At 36.8% G+C, this 26179-nt stretch overlaps 1 protein-coding gene across 3 annotated transcripts in view; it reads right to left on the bottom strand.

The window, feature by feature from the left end:
* Positions 1 to 26179, bottom strand: part of Trdn (triadin) — a 394997-nt gene that overhangs the window by 59696 nt on the left and 309122 nt on the right. For all 3 annotated transcript variants that reach the window (XM_052751301.1, XM_052751302.1, XM_052751303.1), the window contains one exon: positions 16890 to 16928. In XM_052751301.1, the coding sequence (XP_052607261.1) occupies positions 16890 to 16928 (39 nt within the window). The remainder of the gene's footprint in view (positions 1 to 16889; positions 16929 to 26179) is intronic.

Raw genomic sequence — 26179 nt, 5'->3', positions numbered from 1 at the left:
TTTTACAAAAATTAGAGGGCATAGAGTTGGGAAAGGCGTGTGTTGCAGGGGAACTGTGGGAGTGGGAGGAGAAAAATGTGAACTGGATATTATCATATTTCATTGTATATGTATGTGCAGTATGTACTATATATTATATTTTGTTATTTTATATATACTGCACATATAATATATATATATATATATATATAAAACTCAAAGAATAGTTTTTTCTTTCTTCCTTCCTTCATTTTTCCTTCCTTCATTCCCTCACCCCCTCACTCCCTCCCTCTCTCCCTCCCTCTGCCCCTCCTTCCTTCCTTCCTTCCTTCCTTTCTTTTATTAATTTATTTTTACATCCTGGCTGCCATTTCCCCTCCCTTCCCTCCTTCTAGTCCCTTCCCTCCACCTCACCTCTGGCCTCCCCCCTTCTATGTCTCCATTTCTATTCATAAAAGGCCAGGCCTCCTGTGGAGTTCAACAAAACATGGCATAACAAGTTGCAGTAAAGCTAAGCATCCTCCTCCTATTAAGGCAGGATAAGATGACCCAGTATAAGGAATAGGGTCCCAAAAGCCATCAAAATGTCAATGACAGCCCCCTTTCCCACTTTTAGGAATCCCACAAGAGGACCAAGCTACATAACCATAAAATACATGCAGAGGACCTAGGTCAGATCCATACTAGCTCCCTGATTGTCTGTCCAGCCTCTGTGAGCCCCTACGTAACACAGTCATATCTGAATGGAATGGCAGAAGTCATAAAGCGAGCACAGCTGCTTGACAAAGATACAGCAAAGCTGAGCCACATGATGGCTGCCATGTCACCTTTGGTTTTCATCTCTACCTGTTGCATACTTGGGCACTTTTAATATTTGTACAACTTGAGGATATTGGCTTGATGGAAAATTCCTTATGAATCATTTATGCCTTCTCCCAGGAATGCTGCTTCTAAGCTTACCCAGGAAAGTCCTGAACATACTATTCTCCCACACACACACTTTGAGGGAGATATCCTTATCTACTTGAATGTCTTCCTTATGCCTTGGAGGTTGTGACACATAAAGAAAAAGCCAGAGGTCTCTTTATGAGGCTATGAGACATTCTTGAAACATCTGTCCCTGTACTTACACTGGAACAAGATATCCAAAACAAAGTAAAATTAAAAAAGGTCAACAAGATTTAGTGGGCTAGAGGAATTGTCTGCAGTTCAGATTACAAGCCTCTTCCCACTGTACACTCAGACAATTACGTAGCATACAACTCTGCACTACATAGAGACATATTGATGAGAAAAGTATGGAGTGGAAAGATAATGAAAGTATGAGGTGTCAGAACCTCCCTCTCTTAGAAGTTAGCACATGTAGAGTCACTACAATGTCATATGACCAAGGAACAACAGAATGCCAGGATTAGACATATAGACAAATTCTATAAGGATATAAATGTGAACATTGATTATAATTACTGCAGCTTTAGCCTGAGAATTTTTCCTGGGCACTCTGACCACTAAAAGTTCATAATACATTGCTTGAGACATGGCAAAACGCCCAGGGTGGTTGAAGATTTTGTTTTGGTTTAATGTCCTTGAAGCAACCAAAACAACCAGCCTGAGCACAGGATGTCATATGCCTCTAGATTCTCAAAAATTGGGTTATGGGTTTATGAGTAAGAATGATAACTCTGTTTGTTAATGATGTCAAAACTTGAGGAAAAATGATTGGAAATGATAACTCTGTTCTGTCATAGTTTATTAATGATAACTAAATGATGAGCAAAAGGAAGTGAAACATATGTCCAGAAACAAAAATTATATGATCTATGTTTTGGAACATCATGAATGTATCTCTGCTAACTAAATTCTGTATAAATAAAGAAACACTCTGGCTGCTAGTCAGTCAGGCTGCAAGATTCTCCCAACCACCATGGCCTGGCTCACTTCCTTCTCCCGCCGACTCCTTATACCCTCTGCAGGACCCATCCACCACCAGGGAATGGCTCCCGGCACCTATGAGCCCAGCTTAGTTGATTCTGTGAGTTTTCTTATGGTGTCCTTGACTCCCCTGGATCATACAATCCTTCCTCCCCATCATACCCAGGATTCCCAGAGCTCCACCTAATGTTTGGCTGTGGGTGTCTGCATCTGCTTCCATCTGCTGGATGAAATCTCTCTGATGATAATTGGGCTAGGCAGCAACAAGGAATAAATTTTTAAAAAAACATTTATAAAAAGAAAAGAGCTAAGTTGTGTGTCTAGTTCTTGTTCAGAGACAAACTACAAATTGGAAGAAAAGACATGTAAACCATAAAACTTTAAAGGGATTGATATTATGACCAATATATATATGGAATACAAATGACTCAATAACAAGGAAAATAAATCTGATTTAAAAGTAAGCAATGGGTTTGGACCAGTATTTTCAAAAGAAGGGATACTATGGTGATATTTTATTTGTGCTGAAATGTGATTTTATTTGTATGTTAACAAATAAAGTTGCCTGGAGATCAGAGCTAAAGCAAGCCATTTAGCAGAAGTCCAGTGGGGGTAGCCCATGCCCTTAATCTGATCACATGGCAGGCAGAATCACTGTGTGTTCAAGGATACAGCCAAGTGGTGACCTGAACCTTTAATCTTGGTATGAACCATACAGACCTGGAGGTCTATATAGACAGGCAATGATGAGAAAATCATGTGGTTGGGTTTAGAGCCAATGAGAAGGTAGAACAGAAAGGCAATAAAAAGGCAGATCACACAGGAGAAGCTCTCTCTGAGGGGAAGGACAGCAGTGACTGCTAAATGCTTCCTTAGTGCTCTGATCTTTTGGGCTTTTAACTCTGAATTTGGCTCTGTGTTTCTTATTTAATAAGACCATTTAAAATTTCATCTACAGGATGCCAATGGTCAAAATATATGTGAAAAAAATGCTGTCTCTAACCATTCAGTAAATGCTAATCAATACAACAATGGGATATACCCCATACCTTTTAAAATGATGTCATTAAAAACTGAATACTGACTAGCTGAGGAGGATATGAAGAAAGGGGACTTCCATCAGTCCCTATCAGTAACAACATATGTTAGCATAAACATTTTGGAAAATAATATGAAAATTATTGAAAAACCTAAGAGCAGAATTAGCCTATGATGCAGTGATCCTGTTTTGGGTAGATATCCCTATGAATTGAAGACACTCAATCCACTCCTGTTCATTTCAACATTATACACAATAACCTTGATATGCAATCAAATAGGTGTCCATGGAAATGTCAATGGATACAGAAAATTGGCACATGAATACAGTAGAATGCTACAAAGCTTTGAAAAAGGAGCTTTTTAAACAAACAAATTACGTTTTTTATGTGTATATAGATGGAAACTGAAGACATTGTGCTAAGCAAATGGTGCAGCACGGGAAAACAAATACAGCCATGTTCTACATAAAAGGGCTAGGTTGGTGAGGGAATAAATATAGTAACTAACTTAGTCAAGGTTTTACACAAACACCCAAAGATTACATTAAATCACATGAACATACATAGTTATTATTTGTCAGTTAAGAATTAATAAACATTTACAGTTACAGAGAATGTAGATGGAGGGTATAAACTTCAAAACTGGATTAATTTGAAGTCATTGAAAGTGCTGTCTACTATGGAGACACAGCCAGATAAAAACCAACATGAAGTGCTGCAGACTAATTCCTCCCAGGCTTACTGCTGTTTAGGAAGTCTGCTTACTCAGTTCCTGATAGATTTTCTGCCATTGAAGCTTGTTTAAGCGTAAGGGCACATTAGCACACCTTGTTTGTAAAAGGAGTGATTCTGTTCAGATTCTATGCCCAGAGCATTTAAAAACACAGCAGAAGTTGGCTCTGCTGGGATATTCATCTTGCCTGAAAAGAGCCATCTAATGAGCAGTCTATCATTTAAATTGGCTTGAAGATTAATACCTAAAATTGAACACCATATATATTGAATGAGCAATCCATGATTCAATCAATTTAGAATCTTATTATATATTGCTAGAAGACACTTTTACTAGCTTATTTTAATTTTAATGTTCTCCAATACTTTAAATAGATTACTACAATAAAGGAACTATAAATAGAAAATATAAATGACAATACATGATAAAATATCTGCTACACTTAAAGAGAACATGCTTTTTGATATATATGTGAATTTGGACAATGATGTGTTTTATTTCCCTTTTGGAAGTATTTCCCTATGGAACTATTCCCTATGGAAGTACTATAAAATCTACTAGATTTTCAAATGTTACTGGGCTGAAATAATAAATCACCATTAATTTAAAACCAGAAAAAAAAACTTTTGGAGAATTGTTAGGAAATTGTGTGAGAACTAAGATTATTTATAATTGATAGAATTCAAGGGAAAATGATAATGAATTCTTTGAAAAATGATTCTTACATTCTGAGATCCATGTGATAAGAATATTCTTCAATAAGTAGAATGGAACTATTATTATTTATTATTATGATTATTACTATCATTTATTTGTTTGTTTGTTTTATCCCTAGCTAGCTTGGAACTCACTATATCCCAGGTTAACCTTGAACTCACAGAGATTCGACTGCCTCTGCTTCCCAAGTGCTGGGATTAAAGCATGCACCATCATATTTAACATAGAACTGAATTCTTTTATGCTTTTATTTTTGAGGTTACAATTTAATCACAATATTTCTCCCTTTCTTTTCCTCCTTCCAAATCCTCTCATATACTACTCTTTTCTCTCCTTCAAATTCATGGTCTCTTGTTTTCACTAATTGTTGTCCAGTTCCAAATGGCTAGCTCTGAAGCATTCATTTATGTAATTATATGGGCTGAACAGGTTATATTTAAAAATATATATATGTATATGCATATATGTATACAATAAAAATTAAAACTGAACTCTTAAAGGAATTTTCACTTCCTGTTATAGTAAATAGAAATATTATGGGGTACATAACATATGACAATGTGATTCATGGGTCTGCTGTTTCTAAAAGCAGTAATATTGGAGAGAACAGTAAGATACCAGTAGAAAAATCTTTCAACTAAAGCCTGCAACTGATATGTCTTTCCTTTTTCACAGCATAGGCATTGTGCGACATTGTCTAGATGCCTGTTGTTTGGTTCAATTTCTCGATTTCGTACTGTCCTACAGGGAATACCTATGAAAATACTTTACTCATTACCCATCCTACTGCTTTCATAGTCTCAGATATGACCTAATTCTTTGCCCCAAATCAGTCGTGTAGACACTTTGGATCCTGTGATTTACTATTCAACGAACTGGAGATGATCCAAAATTAATTAGTAGCAAATAATTTATTTAAATAAGGATTAAATGTAATAAATTAGATGAAGTTCATAGAGTACCAATTAATCAAATCTGTCCAAACCATTTATAAAAAATATAGACAAAGATTAACATTGATATAGCACCATAGTTATTCATATACTCACCTACATCTCCACCAAGGATTAGCATTGATATAGCACCATAATTCCTCATGTACTTAACTACATCTCCAGCAAGGTTTAACATTGGTATAACACCATAGTTACTCATGTTCTCATCTACATCTCCAGCATGCACTGTCAACACTTAGTACTTTCTAAGCACTCTACTTTTCTAAGAACATCAGCCTCTCACACGTATTTATCCACAGATCCACCGGTGTGTATTTAGCTTATTCTCTGTCATGGAGAGAAGAAATTTGGTTGAAATTTCATGCTGTACGTATCATTTTTAAAGAGCTTACAAAAGAATGTCAACTCCAGATATCATGCAAATCATTTGAAATATGGGGTAGATGAGGAAATAAAAGGGAAGATACACTTATTTTAAACTGACCCAGATATCTAAAATTCTAAAGACCTAAAATTTGATTCTTCTAAAATTTGTAATATCTCTCATTAACATACAAATTGGTCTAGAATCAAAAACTTTTGGAGTAGAAATGATTTTTTTGGCAAGTGGTATGTCTACAAAGCTGTGTTTTTCTTTCATTACAGAATAGTCAACCATCAGCTTTTTAAATGGCAAGTTACAAAGCCTGCTTAGTTTACTTTTACCATTCTGAAAGATCTCCACTACACCATACTTAATTAGCTTTTACACTGAATTGAAAATGGGGAAAATGATTTGTGGTGTATTGTGTTAAGGAGTTGACCTTTTAAAAATTCTTACAGACTAATATTGCTTAAAAATTAAAATTGCAATTCCTGAATGTGAATTTATTGTACATGTATCCTCAGGTTTTTTAGTTATCACTCAGTGTGATTATTGCTCTGGTCTGTCTCAATGATGTATTTTCTAATAGATATTGCCATCATGTTTTACAAGTTAAATTATTACAAATATTATATTGTTCAACTACCTACCTAAATCTCTTAGATAAAGAGTTAAGATATCATTCCTCTCAATGTGTTCAACTGGACACTGTCTTCATAGTAAAAGATGAAGCATAGTATAATTATTTGGGGAAACATTTATTTAAATGAAAATGAATTTTTTATGACTACCTGATATCCTAGATAGACTATTTGATATATTAAATTTACTTAACCTCAAAAATTTGTTGTTTACCAGTAATTAAAACTAGGATTCTAAACAGGGCATTCTTTGAAATACAAAATCCCAGTTCAGCTTACTTATATTGTAGAATACTTCATCCTTTTCACAATGAAGTTAGTAGTTTACAATCCTAGTCTGAACCATAAAATGTCTTAAAGGGATCTGAACCTAAGTAAACGTCTTACAATTAAAAGTGACATCATTGGCTTTTAATGAAACTATAGCCTTATAAAGTTGAAAAGAACTGTGTTGATTTTTGTTTGAATTAATTGAAAACCATGTGAAACCACTATGTGGGGCAGCTACTCACCAACCCCACAGTTCCCTAGAGTTTTCCTGAGTGGGAGTATTAGGAAATATTAGACAGAAAGATTTAGATTGTGGAGATAAACAGATAGAAAGTACAGGATAGCCTCAAGGGGGCCTGGAACCTATTCATTCCAATGGGCCCTGATTGTCTCTGCCCTAGGGTATTTATAGAAACACCAAGCAAAAGACCTCCCGCCCCAGCACAGCCAAGTGCAGACCATCTCAGACACCTGCACTCAGGCCCATGTTCCAAACATCCTCTCTATGCGAACCTGCTGAGTAAAGCCACGAGGAACCTGAAAACAGGCTCCCACACTGCTAATTCTCTTACTTCTGCCCACTTTCCACGACGATGTTTCCTATGAAAATATCTACTCTTTGTCTTTCTTGAGTCAGAAATTTTGTAAGAATATCTTTAAATGTATAGGAAAAAAAAACATTTTTCTTGTCTTTTCTTCATTCAGTTTCTGAAGTAATGTCTCAAACTCTGGTAATTTGATTTCTTCTCCTTCAGCTCCAAGAACTTGTCCTTAAGATTATTAATGACTCCATTTTATGCATTCCAATGAATACCTTGCAGTGACAATCCTGAAGTCAGTTTCTGCTGCATTTAAGATTTTAAAATTATTTCTTCCAGGATTCAATAACAATATCTCCTACTTCTGGGGCACTCTGCCTTTTGCCTTTTTTCTCCTTCCTTGTATAGTTAAAGTCCTTTCATGGTCCACTTCTCCTCTGTCCATTCTCTAAATCATAGTGTCCTTCATGGTTATCCACCCAGTCCTTGCTCATTTCCCTTTCTGCTTGCTCTGTGCGAAAATGTCCAGGCTGGGATACCCAGCTCTATCATTGTATTCTTTCCCTACCTTCTTGATAAACTTACCTGAATGCATGTCCCACAGAAACATATGCTGCAAGGTATTTCTCTCCTCTACACAGATGGATTATATCTGTTTTTATGGATTGTATCTGTTTTTATGACTAGACTATCACTTCACACATAGTGAACACTTCAAAATGTATAGGATTAAATACTCTGAATTTACATAACAGAGAGATCTTCATTTCCTTGATCTATCATTACTTTTGTAAATTCAGACCAGGCTATAAGATATTGATGTCTACAGATTGTCCCAACACAGAATTCTGGGAGTTATCTTAGGTGATTTTGTGTGTGTGTGTGTGTGGGTGTGTGTATTTTGGTACTCTCCTCTCTTCACAAATTATAGGACCATTTATACTATGTCTGCAATCTCTAACTTTCTACCCTACTAATGATCTATAAAAATCTTTCAATATCTCTAAGTGATAGTGCAATAGCAAGTGTGTGCAGAATGTGATTTTCTGAATTCATTGGTTTCTGTTTTACTTCTAAATTCTGTGTGCCATTAGAATGAGCAAATTCAAAATGCGATTTAAATTTAATCTCAGTTTTCTTAACTGCATTTGATCTTTCCCCTTTCATTTAAGAAAAAGGACACAATCCTTGGGTACCTGGAGCTGACAGCACTACTGTGGGTGTCTAGTCTTACCCACTCCTGTTTTCTGCTTCAAATTTGATGCTTAGCAATGCTGGAATCATTGTGACTCTTGGTTTGCCCCACTGTTTCCCATCACTAGCCAGATCTTGTGTACTCTCTGGAACTTCTGTTGCCAATAATTACTCATGTTTTGAAGCCCTTCTTTCAGTTGTTGATGAGGGTTGTCTGACTCCTCAAACACACTGCCAACTGCTGTTGCCCTTGGCTACCCCCACCCCCAGAGGTGGAAGGTAAATTCCCAAACCTTAAGACATCATGTACTACAGAAAGAGTTCCAGAAGCCCTTGAACTAGAACTGACTGGAATGCTCCCTTCCTGAGGACTAGCTTTCATAGCAACTAGAAGCAGCCATGCAAAGCTTCCAAAGGAGAGAAGCAACAAATTGTCCTACTCAACTATGAGGCCTATGAACCACATCAGCAACCAGCATGACATGATGACCCTAGGGAGTAATGATACCTTAGAGATGAGGTAACCACTGACTTGCTAATTGGACTTAATACCTGATAAACATGGAAGATACAATTCCCAGTACTGGAAAACAAGCTTACAAATCGGTGCTAGTGTGGCCATGGTATTGGAGGGCAATCGGCAACCACTAATTTTCGAAACCAGCATAATCCCTAGCAACAATCTGTAAACATTTGTCCTTATCTGTGGGAACAAGTAAGTGTAGACTTCAGCTTCCTTCAAGGAAGCTTCTCTTTAAAACAGATGGAGAACCCTACAGAAAACCACAACCCCTCAATATGCAGAGTTGTGGAGCCCAGCCCCAGTAAATACCACTACAAAACACTCACATACCTAAGATTCAGGGAACTTTGCAGTAGAGGAGGCAGCAAAATTGTAAGTTCCTGAGGATCACAGACTTTGCTATGATATTGTGTTTCCTAGTAACATTGGAAACTACACTGGTAAAGTCTCACCAGCATTACTGTCCAAAGGTGAACTAAACAAGTAGAATGTCAACAAAGGCCTCAATCCTACACAAAGAACTGGAGGCAACCCAGTAAAGCTGGGAGCCTGAGAGGTGGTCATCCCCAGGGAGGAGCACACTAATTGATTTCCTGATGCTAATAATCATCCATGAAAACACAGAATGAAGTAACATTATATAGAGCCAGCAGGTTATATTTGGGAATACATGTATGTACAAATACATATATACAGATAATAACAATGGATAGAAAAACTGGCTCTGAATCTGAAAAAGAACAGGGAGGGGTATGTGGGAAAGTTTGGAAGTAAGGTTGAAGGGGAAGTAAGACTTGTTGCAATTAAAATACAATCTTGAAAAATAAGCCAAAATATTAATTATTCATGTTTGGGGATGTCTTATATCTGCTGCTTTGGATACTGGTCCTGAACACTAGTAATTTTTTGTGTTCACAAAAAATGTGAACATTCTCCAGGTATTTTGCTTGTGTTTTATTTTACTTATTTTTTTTTATTGCTGTTGTCTGTTTATGTAATCACATTCTCTCTCTCTCTGTCTCTCTCTGTGTCTGTCTCTGTCTCTCTCTCTGTCTCTTTCTCTCTGTGTTGTATGAAAATATAATAGAAAGTATATTTGGAGAGATGTAAAGCAGTGGCTGTAGGAAATAGTAATCTAGCATCTTGCTCATGGCAGATACCATTTTTGCAAAGAAAACTATGGCAGACTGGTGGTAGAACTTTTGATTAGAAAACAAATTGGGGAACATTTTGTGCAATGCAGAATGTGGTACCTACATGAATGATGAGTTCGAAAAGAAAGACACGGATAAAGGGACTCAGAGAAGCTTAAATTGGTGCAACCGATGGTGAATTCTGATTGTCATTTACAGAAATAAAGAATAAAGGAAAAGTAAAATGGAAGAAATGCTGCTTTTGCTTTTAAGCGAGGTGAGTAACACACAGAACTTGTATATGTGATTATAGAAGACTTAATTTTCATATAAATACTATTTTCTTAATAAATATATTAGTGCTTCTTATTTTGGCAAAGTCTTTTGTGGAAAAAAATCCTATTTTTATTCTGAACTTTCTCTACACTTACTAAAGTGTATTTCACAAGGAAACAATTGTGTGTACATATGTATGCATACATATTTTAAAGACATATTGTAATGTGTTGATGTGTATATAAATTGTGAAATACCCCAAATCAAGCTAATTTGCACATGTAACACCTCATATATTAGAATTTCTGTGTTTTGATTTGGTAATAATACTTATGTTAGTATTCTTCTTAAGTATTAATAATGCTTAAGTTAGAATCTCTTGATGAATGTAAGTATTTTGTTGTCATTGACTCGAGCCAATGTTTTACTCTCTTTTGGCTTTTCTAACAACACCATACACCAAGTGCCTTATAAGCAACAAAATTGTATTTGTTACTTTTTGAAGACTGCGAAGTAAATCCCAGCTCAAGGTACTCATTGACTGGTACACTAAATATCTGATGATGGCTTTCTGGTTCACAAACAAGGCTTTTGTCCTGTGTATTCAGGTGATAGGAAGGGCAAGGTAAATCTCTGAGATCTCTTTTTGAGGACACTAACATCAGATGCCTCTACAGATTCTCCCTCCATATGTCACACAGGTAATTTATTTTTCAGTGTGTGGATTTGATGAGTACCCAGACATATCCATAGAAATTGCTATGTTCTACTTTTGATCCCCAAACTCATCATCTGCAACTGAACTTCTGTATCCTTTACTAACATTTGCCCATGTTATTTGCAGTCAGCAAAAGTCCAAAACGAAAGGATCTTCATAAGATGCAGAGTATAAAGTTTCTTTTAAATCATTTATTATTTTCAGTTACTGTAGAATTCTCCTGAATGTAATAATTAACTTGTCATAAATTACCTCATAAATATATACCCTACCCACTTTCCCTATCAGTCTACTATATAAAAATAATTAGTCTACTGCTTCCCTAGCATTAGAAATTTAGTCATCTTGTATAGTTGTTTTATTTTCAATTATTATGCCATAAATAGTTTAATTTTTCCAAAGAATGACAGCTTTAATTAATAAGGAACTTTGGGAAACATTATCCGATATCTCAAGAGGTGTTAATATATTGAGAAAGGATATTATCTTAGATTTTGATATAAACATGTTCCTAATCATGACAAACATTTTGGAAGGAAAGATCACCAAACATACATAACCTTACACACTCTTCCATATTACTCCTCATACACACTCTTCCAGATTAATCTGTTCTTTCATTACGTCCTCCAAGCTCAGGGGAAATTTTTCTTCCTCTTAATTAAAATATTTCCCTTCACTTTAAATATAGACCCCAACAGTTCTTAGTCCTGGGACTAATTAATATTGTCCTCTGTGGAGTTACTGCTTCCCCTCTTCCTGGGATTTCCTCTCCTAACGAAAATATGAAAGTATTAGTATTTCGAAGTTTCCCTGTGCAGGAATCTTACTATTTTCCCTAAGTTATAAACTTAAGAAACAGTGCTGCCCTGCTCTGTCTTCAGTTACAATGGATGAATTCCCCTGATAACTCCTGTGGTCAGGTTTTTACTCTCACCACCTTCTGAAAGCATCTTCTCAAAGGTCATGGCATGACAGCTTTATTTTTCAAGTTATAATAACCATTTTTTTTCTCTCATCTTGCCTGTTTACCTTCCTGAGAGAGACAGTGGTTCTAACTGTTGGCATTTCGACTCTATCGAAAATGTCTCTACTTCACATTGGGACCTTGGAACTATTTATTGCCTGATTTCCTGCTAAGGCACTTTCTGCTTCCTGTCTACCCTGTTTACTTTTCCAAGAAGTGGTCCTTTACAGGCCTTTTCTCTCTCCACTCTTATTGTTTTAAATTATTGTTTTTGTGTTCTGTCTTCTTCAAGCCTCTTCACTCATGGTTACAGTATGAGGACTCAAAGCCGTTTATGACTCATTTTCCAGGTTCTATAGACTTCCTCCATGTGGCTGTCACACCTTCATTTCATGTTTGAAGCTTGCTTGAGTGACACCTTCTGGAGCATCTCATGCTTGAGACCTTGAAGTTATAAAAATATTGAGGTCATATGCATCTATTCTCTGATCAGGAAATATCTTGATAATGACAGAAGCAGCAACAGCATAATACAAGGAGAAGGATGTTGTACTCTATACATCCCCATTCATATTCTCAGAGGAATACAGGACAAATTGTCAGTGTTTTTCACTGGGTTCCAAGAATGAATGATCCTTAAAGAATCTTTCCGTACTAAACACAAGTCATAGTTGTAATTAATTTTGAAAGTTGTAGCTGTTTGAATAGGAATGGCTCCCATAAGCGCATAGATTTGAATGCTTCATTACCAAGGACTGGCACTATTAGAGGCGTGGCCTTTGGAGTTTCAGATGCTCAAGCCAGGCAAGTGACACTCTCTTTTCTTGCTGCTGCTGATTCAGACATAGGACTCTTAGCTACTATCCAGCACCATGTCTGACTGCAAGCCACCATGTTTACTGACATGACAATGGACTAAACCTCTGAACTGTAAGCCAGCCCTAATTAAAGGTTTTCTTTTATAAGAGTGGCTGTGGTCATATTGCCTCTTCACAGCAATAGAGACCTAAATTGAAGAGTAAATAATTAATCAGAAACATCTTAGGATCATTATATCTTGTCTATATCAGAGCATGATTGTGGTTAATTTTATTTTGTAATACTTTGATTATTTTAAAGAATTTATCCCCAAATCCCCAATTATAAATTGTAGGGCGAATTCTAATTGGTCTTAATAACAAAAATGCAGAGCCAGATATCAGGGTGAAAGTTGAAAGATCAGAGAAGCAGAGCAGCCAGCCACTAGAAAGACTTCATACCTCTGCCGAATCCACAGACCCAAAGGGCCTAGCTCCTGGCTCCACCCCGACTTATCACTTCCTCTCTCGGCCCAGCCATATCACTTTCCGGTTCCTCTTCCTAAATGCTGGGATTAAAGGTGTGTGCCACGCCTGCCTGGCCTCTAGTGGCTAGCTCCACACTCTGATCTCCAGGCAAGCTTTATTTGTTAGAGCATAAACAAAATATCACCACAAAAAATAGTTCTACACGATATTATTCCCTGTGCTGTTATAACTCTCAATACCCTTGCTCCTTACTCGGGTCTTGAAGGATCCCAACATTGTTTCTGCTCCTCAGCCCCAGGCCTGGATTTTGAGAACCCTTTCTATATTGGCTGCATCTTATTGCTGCATTCTTTCGGTCTTCCACTCATCTCATTGCCCCTGAGAGTCTTTGGTGCAGTTTGATTCCTCTTTCCCCCCATCAATATGAGACACTCAACCTTGATTGTAGGCTCCCTTCTAAAGACAGCTACCACATGCTGAAGCTAACTCAAGTTGTAAGCAACACCTGTCTTGCATATAACAACCTTGATAGGTGAATTTGACGACTTTCATGAAAAGGATAAGGAAACCGAAGTTTAGAAGCATAAGCCAATTAAATCACGTCCTTAACAAGTGGCAAAGAGAGACAAGTGGATGTCTTTCTAGCATAAAGTCAGCGGAGTCTCCATCATTGTCGTAAAACATTTCCTCTCTCAGAGGCTCTTACATATTCCGAAATTAGAATTTAAATACACCATTACCCTGAGAATTTTACTGATAGTGTAGGGATGCTTTCGCCATCTAGAATCCTAGAACACTCTTTACTAGTACTCTAACCAGGTTGAAATAGTTCATGGTTATCACTTTTGGAAAGAAAATACCATCTTCTCACATGTTTGTAGATTTTATAATCACCAGTACAATTGCAGACACATGGCAGTAACACTAAGTGTGCTATATGTTCTCATTCGTTTGCCGGTTCATTATTTTTTATTAAAATGATATTTGTGCTTATTTCTTTTTTATTTTCTCTTATCTGCAAACTTGTTTTTAATGTAAAATATCCTCATGTTAAGCATATCACAGTGATACATATTTTCAACAGAATTGTGTGCATAAGTTAAAATTAAAATTTTTTTGTTATAATTAGTGAGGTCTTTAATAGTTAAAACATTCTTTTTCACTTAAGCCAGATCTAGGAACACAAATATTGTATGTTTCCTCTCATGTGATGGGAAAAGCACAGTGGGATGGGGTGTGGGGGAGAATAAAGAAGAGGCTAACAGCAATTGAATGGCAGTCAAGATTCCTGATATGCAGATTAGAATAAAAATATTATAAATATCATTTATAATTCTTTCTGTCATTTATATATTGGTAGTTCAAAATGATCTCAATGCCATAAAGTAAAATAAAAAGCTATTTTTATCTTTTACATAGTCTCTTTCTTCAAGAAAGTTAAAAATAAATATCTCACACAGCAGAAGTAAATATTTAGCGTGATTGATAATAATGTATTGAAAGTATGTATGTAGCATGAATCTTAAAGGGACTTATTAATAAAACAAACTTGGGGCGAGGTATTGGGGTGAATGCTGGAAGATCAGAGAAGCAGAACAAGCCATAGCCACCTCACCTCACCAGTTCCTTAACTGATCCTGTTTCCTCAGACTGGAAGCTTCTGAGTCCTCATCCAAATGGATCTCAGCTGAACTGCTGCTAAAATCCTAAAAGCTTAACCAGGCTCTAGTTCCTGGTTTTCCTGCCTTATATACCTTTCTGCTTTCTGCCATCACTTCCTGGGATTAAAGGCGTGAGTCACCATGCCTGGCTGTTTCCAGTTTGGCTTTGAACTCAGAGAGATCCAGGCGGATCTCTGCCTTCGGAATGCTAGGATTAAAGGTGTGTGTGCCACCATTTTCTGGCCTCTGTATCTAGTGGCTGTTCTGTTCTCTGACCCCAGATAAGCTTATTAGGGTGCACAATATTTTGAGGAACACAATATCACCACATATGTATATTGCCTTTGTTTTAGATACAAGCATCAAAATACAGGGTAAAAGGCAATACCATGCTTACACTAATTGATGCTGTAATATAGCTTTTGTGTATTAGGACACTCTCATTGAAACTAATCAGGAAGATCTAACAACATAGCGTATTTTATATGTTGTTCTTCCTTTTCTTCATTTATATCTGACTTTTGATATAAGCATGGAACAGGAATAGATCATTGTCATTATCCTACTCATTTTTCCTACAGTTAAAAATTGCAAAATTTTCCACTGAGCACAAAGCTAACACTATCTTCTTAGTCTGTATTATCTTTAGTTCTTTTATGTGCTCTTCCTGAGACCAACTGCTTTAAGATTATAAGTCACTTAAAATGGTGATATTCACTCACTAAAAATGAGAAGACTCACTAAACTTCTTTCAGATTATGCTATTACTTTTATGAAAAGTTTAAATGATCACTTGGGTTAGTATTAAATGTAAGATGGAGAGAGTGTACTGCTTCTATTACTTAGACGTATGCTAGAAAATATGCAAAGGGAAATGTGCAAATGTTCTTAAACCAAAAGTGCAATGCTTGTCTTTCTGTAGAGCCAATTTTCACTACACAGAGAGACAGAGATACAGCCACAACCACCTATTGCCTAGGTCTGTGCACAATATTTTCTGCATATTGATAGTAGAAATATCTCAGATATGGTTGGCACTAGAAAGATTGCCATTAATTAGAATTTTGCTCTGGATTTATATCATGGTGTGTGTTTCACCTGTTCAGTAATGTTTCTTCTTCAACCTCTACCATTTTCTCTAAGTACTCAGCTAGTCTTCATTTCCTCCCTTAAAAAACCCTGACTTTAGAAAATGTACAGCAGACGAGGGAGATAAATAGAGGGGACTTATGCTTGTCACCGATTCTTTTAATCTGTGTCTCCATCCCTGGAATCATCCTACAGGAAGAAGAAAACTGGCTTCTTCAAGTTGTCCTCTGAACCCCAGAGGTGTGCCAACACCTGCCCCCCCTCCCCCCAAGCGCAACATACACAATAAATAAATAAATATAAAAATAAATACATATAGTAGAAATTTTAAATTAAAATCCAAAGGTAAAGAGTTACCTTCCCAAAGGTACATATCCAAAAGAAAAAGATAGAATTTATGCTTTGTGCTATATGACACTACTAATTTAAAGATTGGTTGAATGTAAGGAAAAGTAAGTGTGTCACACTCAACTAGTCATCAAATCGTGTAGATAAATTTCTAGCATTTATCATGCTCTGGTTAGATTTGAGATCCCTATTGATTACTTGGTGCTCTGAAAAAGTGTTTATTTGCAGTATGTGTAAAGAAGAAACAGTGGTTGGTAATGGTTCTATTGGTTAAATGGACTTGCCCAAAATCTGTCTCCAAAAAACAGGTTTTATATAAAAGCATATTTCATTTTTAACATATGTACAATCTTATTGCTTGTAAACTTTAAATATATGAAGAGGGTGTGCTGCTCTTTTTATTTGTTTTGCTTTCTCTATGTTTGGGAAGGCTCACAGCTTTCCTTTGTCTAGATTGTAAATCATCCTTTATCAAACCCCAAAGACAATTTATTCCTATGCAAGCTACCACTAGTACCCTTACCTGCTTTGGAGATCATTTCACCTTTTTTAGTTTCAGGTACTGGGGTGAAAGACACAAGCAAACAAACAAACAAACAAAGGAATGAAAATAAGTATTAGAAAAGTTCTCAGTACCAAGTTGACTAATTAGACTGATTTTTCTTGTAAGTTCTCAGTTTTGATTATAGTCACATATGTTAACAATATGTTTGTGCAACATGATCCTTAGTAAACTGTAAAGTCACTTAAACAAAATATTGTTGAATTTAAAAGTCACCAGCTAAAGATGATTTCCACTAATGCTCATGACCTGAGTTAGATTCCGGGAACCCACATACTGGAAGGGAAGAACTAAGTCCTGCAAGATGTCCTCTGACTTCTGCACTCACATCATGGCATGTGTACTGCTACACTCACACACACACACACACACACACACACACACACCCACACACACACACACAGAGAGAGAGAGAGAGAGAGAGAGAGAGAGAGAGAGAGAGAGAGAGAGAGAGAGAGAGAGAGAGAGAGAGAGGTGTACACACACAAATGTAACCATTTATTTTTAAAATTCAGCTTATCAAAAATTTTATGCTCGTCAAGCTGGGCATGGTGACACACCTTGAATCCTAGCACTCTAGAGGCAGAGGCAGACATGTTTATGTGAGTTTGAGACTAGCTTGGTTTGTATATGGCGAGTTCCAGGCCAGCCAGAGCTACATAGTGAAACTCTTACTCAAAAAACAAAAAGAAAAACATACCTAAACAAAACAAAAAAATCTCATGCCAGTCAAATCATTTGTGTTTTGTCTTTAATAACAATACCTTATTATTTTAAAATTCATTGATTGCTACAAATAAGGAAACTAATTAAACATACTCAGAAAAAGACTACCATTACTTTCCTTGACTTGACAAATTTAATCATCAATTTTCTATGGACTACCACAGATTCAATTCATGGAGCGCCACCTGGTGGCTACCTTCACAATTTTAAAATGATAAATGTTTTACTTCTGTTACTAATTTTACTAAATCAATTAAGTTGGCTTAAAATTAATTATAAAGGTGAGATTAAGCATCTGTTATTATTTTTCACAAGTCAACGTATTTTACTAGAAAATTCTGCAATCTAACTTAATATAAAATAGATAGTTTTTTTTAAATACATAGTTTTAAAAAGTGTGTAACTAAGTGCCACAGAATCAACTTAATTAACACAATAATGACTACCTTTCAAAATTTCTGGTTCATCCTCTATACAACCAGGCTTGCCTAGGATTTTGTTCTCATTCTTGGCATAGATACTTCTGACCAATGCATAGTATGTACATAATAGTTGTCTTCCTTGGAAGAGCATAAAACATGACCTCATAATTATGGTATTCCTTGAGCATAGATAATGTGTTAAGTTCACTCTAGTCATTTCCATTCAAGGTTTCTTTTAATGTGTTTTCATTTTCACTATTTAAATAAAAAGTGCTTCATTGTGTAGAACTTACAAATACAAATTAGCTCCAAGATTAATGTAGTCACTCAAACACACACCTATCCAAAACCAAAGTCTATGAATCTCAACTTGCAGACAGTTAGATAGCCATTCCTTTGTACAGTAACTGCATAGTCAGCTCCACCCTGTTTTGTTAAATATTCAAATGCACATCATGTAAAACTGTTATTGGTACTAAAACTGTATTTTTGACACCTTTGGCACATATACTCATCTTTAGTTTGACACATTCACTTAATTTTATAGAACAAACCTGATATTAACATTGATATGCCTCAATAAGATATAAGTGTTATTTTCTATAGCTTTTTAAATATTCTATGTTCCTTCTTGAAATATTTTCCATCAGCGTAAGAATTTGACCTTTTGTTCACAAGTTTCAGGATCTGATGAAATATACAGTGGTAAATTAACAGTATCATTTTTAATTGAAAATAAATCTTTTTGCATACAATATTTCTGATTAATTTTCTCTCCCTGATCTCCTCCAAGATACTTTCCAGCTCCCCACACTTCAAGCCCTATATCTCTCTCTCAAGAAAACAAACAAGCAAATAGAAAAATAAAACAAGCAAGAATAAAAGAAAACAAACAAGAAAGTACATGAAAACTACATAATCATGCACACACGCGCGCGCGCACACACACACACGAAACTCATAAAACACAAAATCAGAAACCATAATATACAAAAAAATCAATCAAACTAACAAAGTAGTATGAGACAAAAATATCTCCAAAATACCTTTGAGTTCATTTTGCATTGGCCAGTGACTGATGGGCATGGGGCTTGCCCTTAAGTTTCAATCACATACCCAGTGAGACACCCTTGGCAAACCTAAATGTTCCTTTGTGAGCAGTTGTCAATTTGGGATAGCTTTTTGTTTGGTATTAGAACTAAGGCCTATTAGAATTAAGGTCTATATTCTCAGTTTCTGGATCCCATCTGGTTTGGACCTGTGCAGGCCCTGTGTATAATGATGGTAAGACCCTGTTGCTGAAGATAACACTTCCATATCTCAATGTACATGGGGAAGGCAAACAGGTGCCTAAATAGAGCATTCTTCCCTGCTGCTTACAATCTCTATAAATTCATATGTGCTTCAGTCTTGTTGTATCTGGAAGACACTGTTTCCTTGGAATCACCCTCTCTTGTTCTTACAATTGTTCCCCCTTTTCTGCAGTTTGCTGAGCCCTGAGGGGAGGAATTTGATGGGGACATCCCATTTAGGACTCAGTGTTCCAAGGTCTCTCACTCTATGCACACTGTCCAGTTGTGGGTCTCTGTGTTTATTCCCATCTACTGAAGGAGGAAGCTTCTCTGATGATGGCTGAGTGAGACAATGATCTACAGGTGTACCAGGCGTTTACTTTTGGGCCACCAAGCAGCTCCCAAATCATGACATGGAGACTTATTATTAGTTATGAATGCTCAGCCTAGCTTAGGCTCATTTCTGGCTAGCTCTGTTTAACTTAACTTCACCTGTTTCTCTTCATCTATGTTTTGCCCCAGGGCTTTTTGCCTCCCCCCCCCCCCCCGCCCCGTATGCATATCTTACTTTCACTACTTCTCATGTCTGGCTGGGGGCTGCCTGGCTTCTGGCCCCAGGTATGCCCCTCTCTTTCTCCATCGTTCTCTCCTCTCTTCTTCTTTTCCCTCGAACCTAGGGTTCTCCTATTTATTCTCTCTGCCTGCCAGTCTCAACTATCCTTTCTCTGCCAAGCTACTGGGGATTCAGCTATTTATTAGACCAATCAGGTGCCATAGACAGGCAAGGTGAAACAGCAACCCATCTTTTCATAATTAAACAAATGCAGCATAAACGAATGTAACACATCCTTACATCACTAACAAAGGCAGCAGAAACAACTGTAACACACCTTCACAAAGTTAAAGAGTAATATTCCGCGACATAAATACATATAACACATCTTCGCTCAATTAAAACAATATTCCACAACATATAGGTATAGCAGAATGTTGTTAGGAGTCGTTTTTGTTGCTGAGTTTCTTTAGCAGAACAGAAGTATTTGGATTTTTCCTGGGTAGAGGATCCATCTAGTCTCAGCTTCTTAGCCACCCAAGCAGTGTCAAGCACTGATTTCCATACAAGCTGCACATGTTTGAACTTCAGCCAGCTGTGAATGAGTGTTCCCTTTACCCACACACTCACCAGCATGAGTTGTCATTTTTTATTGTTTTTTTCATTCTACATAAGATGAAATTTGAAAGTATTTTTGATATGTGTTTCTGTGATGACTAAGGATATCTGTGGTGTTTTGAATAAAACTGTCCCCCAAAGGCTATATATTTGAATGCTTAGTCATCAGAATGGCACTATTAAGAAGGATTAGGAGGCGTGGCCTTTTTGGAGAAGGCATGACCTGATTGGAGGAAGTGCATCACTGGGGATGTGCTTTGAGGTTTCAAAAGACAAACCAACCCCACCTCTCTCTCTCAGTTCTCTCTCTCTCTCTCTCTCTCTCTCTCTCTCTCTCTCTCTCTCTCTCTCTTTCTCTCTCTCTCTCTTTCTCTGTGTGTGTGTTTACAGACTAGGATGTAGCTCTCTCAGCTACTTCTCCAACACCATGCCTGCCTGCTGTCATGTTCCCTACAATGATAATGAGTACTCTAAGCCCCTGAAATTGTTATCAAGCCACAAATTAAATACTTTTCTTTAAAAAATTTTCCTTGGTCACAGTGTCTCTCCACAGCAATAAGACACTGACTAAGACAGAAGTTTGCACCAAGGACTGGGGCATTGCTATGACAGAAATGACCATGCTGTTTATTGGAACTCTATGTGACTTTAAAGTAAAAAGCTGCTGGATGTTCAAAACAGGTGTTACTGGGCAATCCTTGTAGGCACATGGAAAACCTTGCTAAGTGTGATTTGAAACATGGGGAGGGCACAGCTCAGGAAGTTTCATAGGGGAAGAGTATTAGTAAGTGGCCTAGAAACCATTCTCATGAGATTTTGGTAAAGAGTGTATTGCTTTTTACTCTTGTCTTAAAAAAATCTGCCTGAGATTAAATTGATAGCTTCAGCCATGTGGTTCTGGTTTTCACATCAAGGATACAAGAAAGGGGTTATGGACTATCCCTCCAAGGCTTTTGCTATTAATTATCTCTCAGATATATAACTGGTAAAAAAAAAAAAATCTTTTCCCATTCTGTAGCCTGAAGTTTTGTCCTCATGATAAGTGTCCTTTGCCATACAGAAGCTTTTCAGTTTCATGAGGTCCTGTTTATTAATCATTGGTCTTATTACCTGTGCTATTAGTATCTTATTCAGAAAGCCTTTTCCTGTGCTAACAAGTTCAACACTAACCCTCATTTTCTCCTCTGTCAGATTCAGGATATTTGCCTTATGCTGAAGTCCTTCACCCATTTGAAGCTGAATTTTGCAGGGGAATAAATATGGATCTATTTGCATTCTTCTACATGCACTCATCCAGTGTAACAACATTTCTTGAAAATACTCTTTTTTTTTCCAGTGTGTATTTCTGGCTTCTTTGTCAAAAGTCAGCTATCTGTAGGTATGTGTACTTAATGTCTTGGTCTTCAATTCCATTACATTGATCAGCATGTCTGTTCTTATGCTCACACCATGTTCCTTTTATGATAATAGTTCTGTAGTATAACTTGAGATCAGGGATGGTAATACCTCCAACAGTTCTTTAAAGTCAGGATTTTTTCAGCTATCCTGGTTTTACTTTATTTCTGTTTCTACATAGAGCAAAAAATAGTCCTTTCAATTTCTGTGAAGGATTGTTTTGGAATTTTGACAGGGATTGTGATAATCTATAAGTGGCTTTTACCACAACAGCTGTGTGCACTATATTATTCCTGTATATCCATAAACCCTGAAGATCATTCCATCTTCTGATAGCATCTTCAATTTCTATCTTCAGTGTCTTAAAAGTTTCTATTAGCCGGGTGGTGGTGGCGCACGCCTTTAATCCCAGCACTCGGGAGGCAGAGCCAGGCGGATCTCTGTGAGTTCGAGGCCAACCTGGGCTACCAAGTGAGTTCCAGGAAAGGCGCAAAGCTACACAGAGAAACCCTGTCTCGAAAAACCAAAAAAAAAAAAAAAAAAAAAAAAAAAAAAAAAAAAAAAAAAAAAAAAAAAAAGTTTCTATTATATGAGTCTTTCAGTTGCTTGCTTAGAGTTACCCCAAAGATATTCTATCTATCTATCTATCTATCTATCTATCTATCTGTCTGTCTGTCTGTCTGTCCGTCCGTCCGTCCGTCCGTCCGTCCGTCCGTCCATCCATCCATCCATCCATCCATCTATCTATCCATCCATCTATCTATTTAGTTCAATTTTTAGAGACAGGGTCTCACTCTCTATCTCTGGCTGTCCTTGAACTGACTATGCAAAACAGGCTGACCTCAAACTCATGCAGATCCTCCTGTAGCTGCCTTCCTTTTAGAGTTGTAGAACATCCTGGCAGGCCCTTCTGGTTTTTAGAGTCGCCACTAAGAAATCAGGTGTTATTTTAATTTGCCTGCCTTTATGTTACATGGTTTATTTTCCTTGAAGCTTTTAGCATTCCTTCTCTGCTTGCTTATTTAGTGTTTTGATTGCTATGCATCATGGGAGATTTCTTTTCTGGTGCTGTCTATTTGGTGTTCTGATTCTTCTTGTATTTTTATAGGCACTTCCTTCTTTAGGTTAGGGAAATTTTCTTCTAAGATTTTGTTGAAAGTATTTCTGTACCTTTGACCTGTGTTTTCCTCCTTCATTTATTCCTATGACTTGTAAATTTGGTACTTCCATACTTTCCTAGATGTTTTTTTTGCCTGGATTTTTCTTTTAATTTAATGTTTTCTTTGACTGAAGTATTTATTTTTTTCTACCTTGTCTTTAATGCTTGAGATTTTTCTCTTCCATGTCCTGCAGTCTTTGATGATGTTTACCTATTAGATTTTTGTTTGATTTTCTGAATTTTCATTTGAAGTTTTATTTCAGCTTTGAATTTCTTTAGTGGTTCTTTTTCTATTTTCATGTCTTAAACTGCTTTCATTATTTTATTGCACTGTTTGTGTTTTCACAGACTTCGTTAGGGGATTTATTCATATTGTCTTCAAGGTCCTTGAACATATTCCTAATCACTACTTTGAAGTGCTTGTCTTGTGCTTCAGTTATATTGCATTTCTCAGTGTCTAGTGTAGTGGGGTTACTGGGTTCTGGTGGAGAGATACTGTCTTGGCTGTTAATGATTGTATTTTTGTGCTAGTGTCTAGGCACCTGGTGCTGTGATAATTGATGTGATTCTATGTCTTGTCTTTGTTTCTGGGTCTTGGCGTCTGTTGCTGTCCCTGGATCTTTGGAAAGTGTTGAGGCTGTGGGTTGCCTGGTAGGGAGTGTTTCTGACAGCTGGTGGTTAGCCTAGAGAAATAGAGGTGAGATAGGAGAAAAGTCCTAGAGAGGCTTTCGGAAAGGTCTTAGGGGACCTGTTCACATCAGGGAATTGGAGGTGTGGTGGGAAGAGGGGATCTTGTAAGTAGGTTGCAATAAGGTAAATAATTATCTGGAGAGACAGGGATGAAAAGGCTAGGTGGATCCTGGATCAGAACCAAGAGGCAGAATCTCAAGTGGATGAAGTAGAGGTTTGCTGAGGTTGAGCAGCTGCTCTTCAGAACACTTTGTCATTTAAGAGCTTATGTATAAAAGCTCATTTTATAGATGCAATCTCTGTCAATTGATACATACGTTTTGAGTCAAATGAAAATGTAGTTCCTAAGTGGGACTTGTATGAACACTGAAATTAAACTAACCCCCAAATATCCATTAAAAAGCAATAGTCGGAGCTGGAGAGATGGCTCAGTGGTTAAAAGGACTGTCCGCTTTTCCAGAAGACCTGGGTTCAGTTCCCAGCACCCATATGGCAGCTCACAAATGTCTGTAACTCTAACTCCAGGGGACCCGACACCCATGGCAAAACACAAATGCACATAAAAATAAAATTAAATTAAAAAAAAAAACAGTAGTCAAAGGCTTCTTGGAAGCTTCAGGGAAGAAAGAAACTAGTTTGTGAACATCTTAGGGTTTGGATGCCAGGGGCAGGGGCTGTTATTTTTTTTCACCTTCTTCACTGTTTTTTTCCCCCTCAAACTTATTCGTTATGCACAAGAATACAATATCCGGTTTGAAAAACAATTGACACTGAGGCCCTTCATTTTGAGAATTTCAGAAACTTGGAATCAGTAATCCCCAAGCGGAGCCACTGAGCAGACAACGTGCCTTTTCACATAGGGCATTCACTTTTCCAGGCTGTTGGTTTCATTTATGAAATGTAAATTGCTGTTGGGCCTGGGGAATGGAGCTTCATTAATGAGTTTTCAGTGTCATCAACACTGTGTTCTGAAGTAGAACAGGCAGGGTGTAACTTCCAAATGCATGCCAGGAAAGAGGAGCCAAGACCAGCTCTGCTCAGGAGTTTCTGCTACATAACAGATTCAATGGACAAATTCAGGAATCCTCATCATTTTTAGAACACTTCTATTTAAATATTTGCAAAAACACTAATCTTTTATTTTGATTTCTTTACCTCATAGTTTCCTGTTGACTACAGTAGCACACAGAAGGCTTATATGTGCAGTAAAATATAATATTGATCAATATCATAGTAACCAGGGATACTTTGCATTTGGCACAGGATATTCATTCATAAGTAAGTATATTAAGTGTATTATCTATATTTTATTTGTATAATGTTAACTAATAATCTTTAGTGTTCTAACCTCAACATCATATGTATTTTGGCTGTTGTGGATGAATTTTTATTTTCTTTGTTAAAATTACTTCTCAGATAGTGCTTTGCATAAAATAGGGATCATTAAATACTTGTTAACGAAGTGGACAAGTTATATAATCCCCAAATGCATTCCTTTTAAGTAAAATTTTGGTTCACTTTACAGATGACAATATTGGGCTTAATGATCTAAAACCCTCTTTGTTGAATAAATAGCACAAATGGTATTTGAATGCATATTTTTCTCCAATTTCCAAGTTTTAAGGAAACAATTTCACTTCACTAATGTTATTGCTATAAAAGGAATTAAAATTTTTTAATCATGACACACATAAAAACTGTATAAGGTGCACTTTATGTCGTAAATTATATTATTTAGATTATGTACCTTAGAAAAACTACTACCAGTCATCAATATTGTAATTGCATTTCCTCAGTAAAGATCCTGAAGCATCTGTGTTTTGGAGTCAATCATTAAATCACAATTGAATTAATTAGTTTCTTAAATTGAGTTGGCAAAAAAAAAGATTCTAAGCACTGGTAGATAATTGGTATCTGCTGTGGGATGATCTTCTGTACGCTCTGAATGTGTATTACTCTCATTGGTTAATAATAAAGCTGTTTGGCCTATGGCAACACAGGATAAGGTTAGGTTGAACAATCAAACTGAGGACTGGGATGAAGGAAGACAGTCAGGAGAGATGTGAGTGAGCTACCCAAGAAGCAAGATGCCAGAGGATAGGACCAGTAAAGCCATGGCCACGTGGCAACACCATAATTTAATAGAAATGGGTCAATTTAAATGTAAGAGCTAGTTAGTAATGAGCCTGGGTTATTGGCTGAACTTTCTGTAATTAATATCAGCTTTTGTGTGTTTATTTGGGACCAGAAAGCAGGAACAGAAAACTCCGCCTTCATTTACAGGTAGCTATCTCATATAATCCAGAGGTAGTAATAACTTGGGAAGATTTTCTATTAGAACAACAGATCATATCCTATTCACACAAAGAGATATTATCTATTGACATTTGTCCAAC

This window comes from Peromyscus californicus, unplaced genomic scaffold (assembly GCF_007827085.1).
Source record: "Peromyscus californicus insignis strain IS unplaced genomic scaffold, ASM782708v3 Scaffold_22__1_contigs__length_63687245, whole genome shotgun sequence".
Classification (NCBI taxonomy): Eukaryota; Metazoa; Chordata; class Mammalia; order Rodentia; family Cricetidae; genus Peromyscus; species Peromyscus californicus.
Note: the sequence above shows the minus strand (reverse complement) of the source record. Positions and strands in the feature narration are given on the sequence as shown.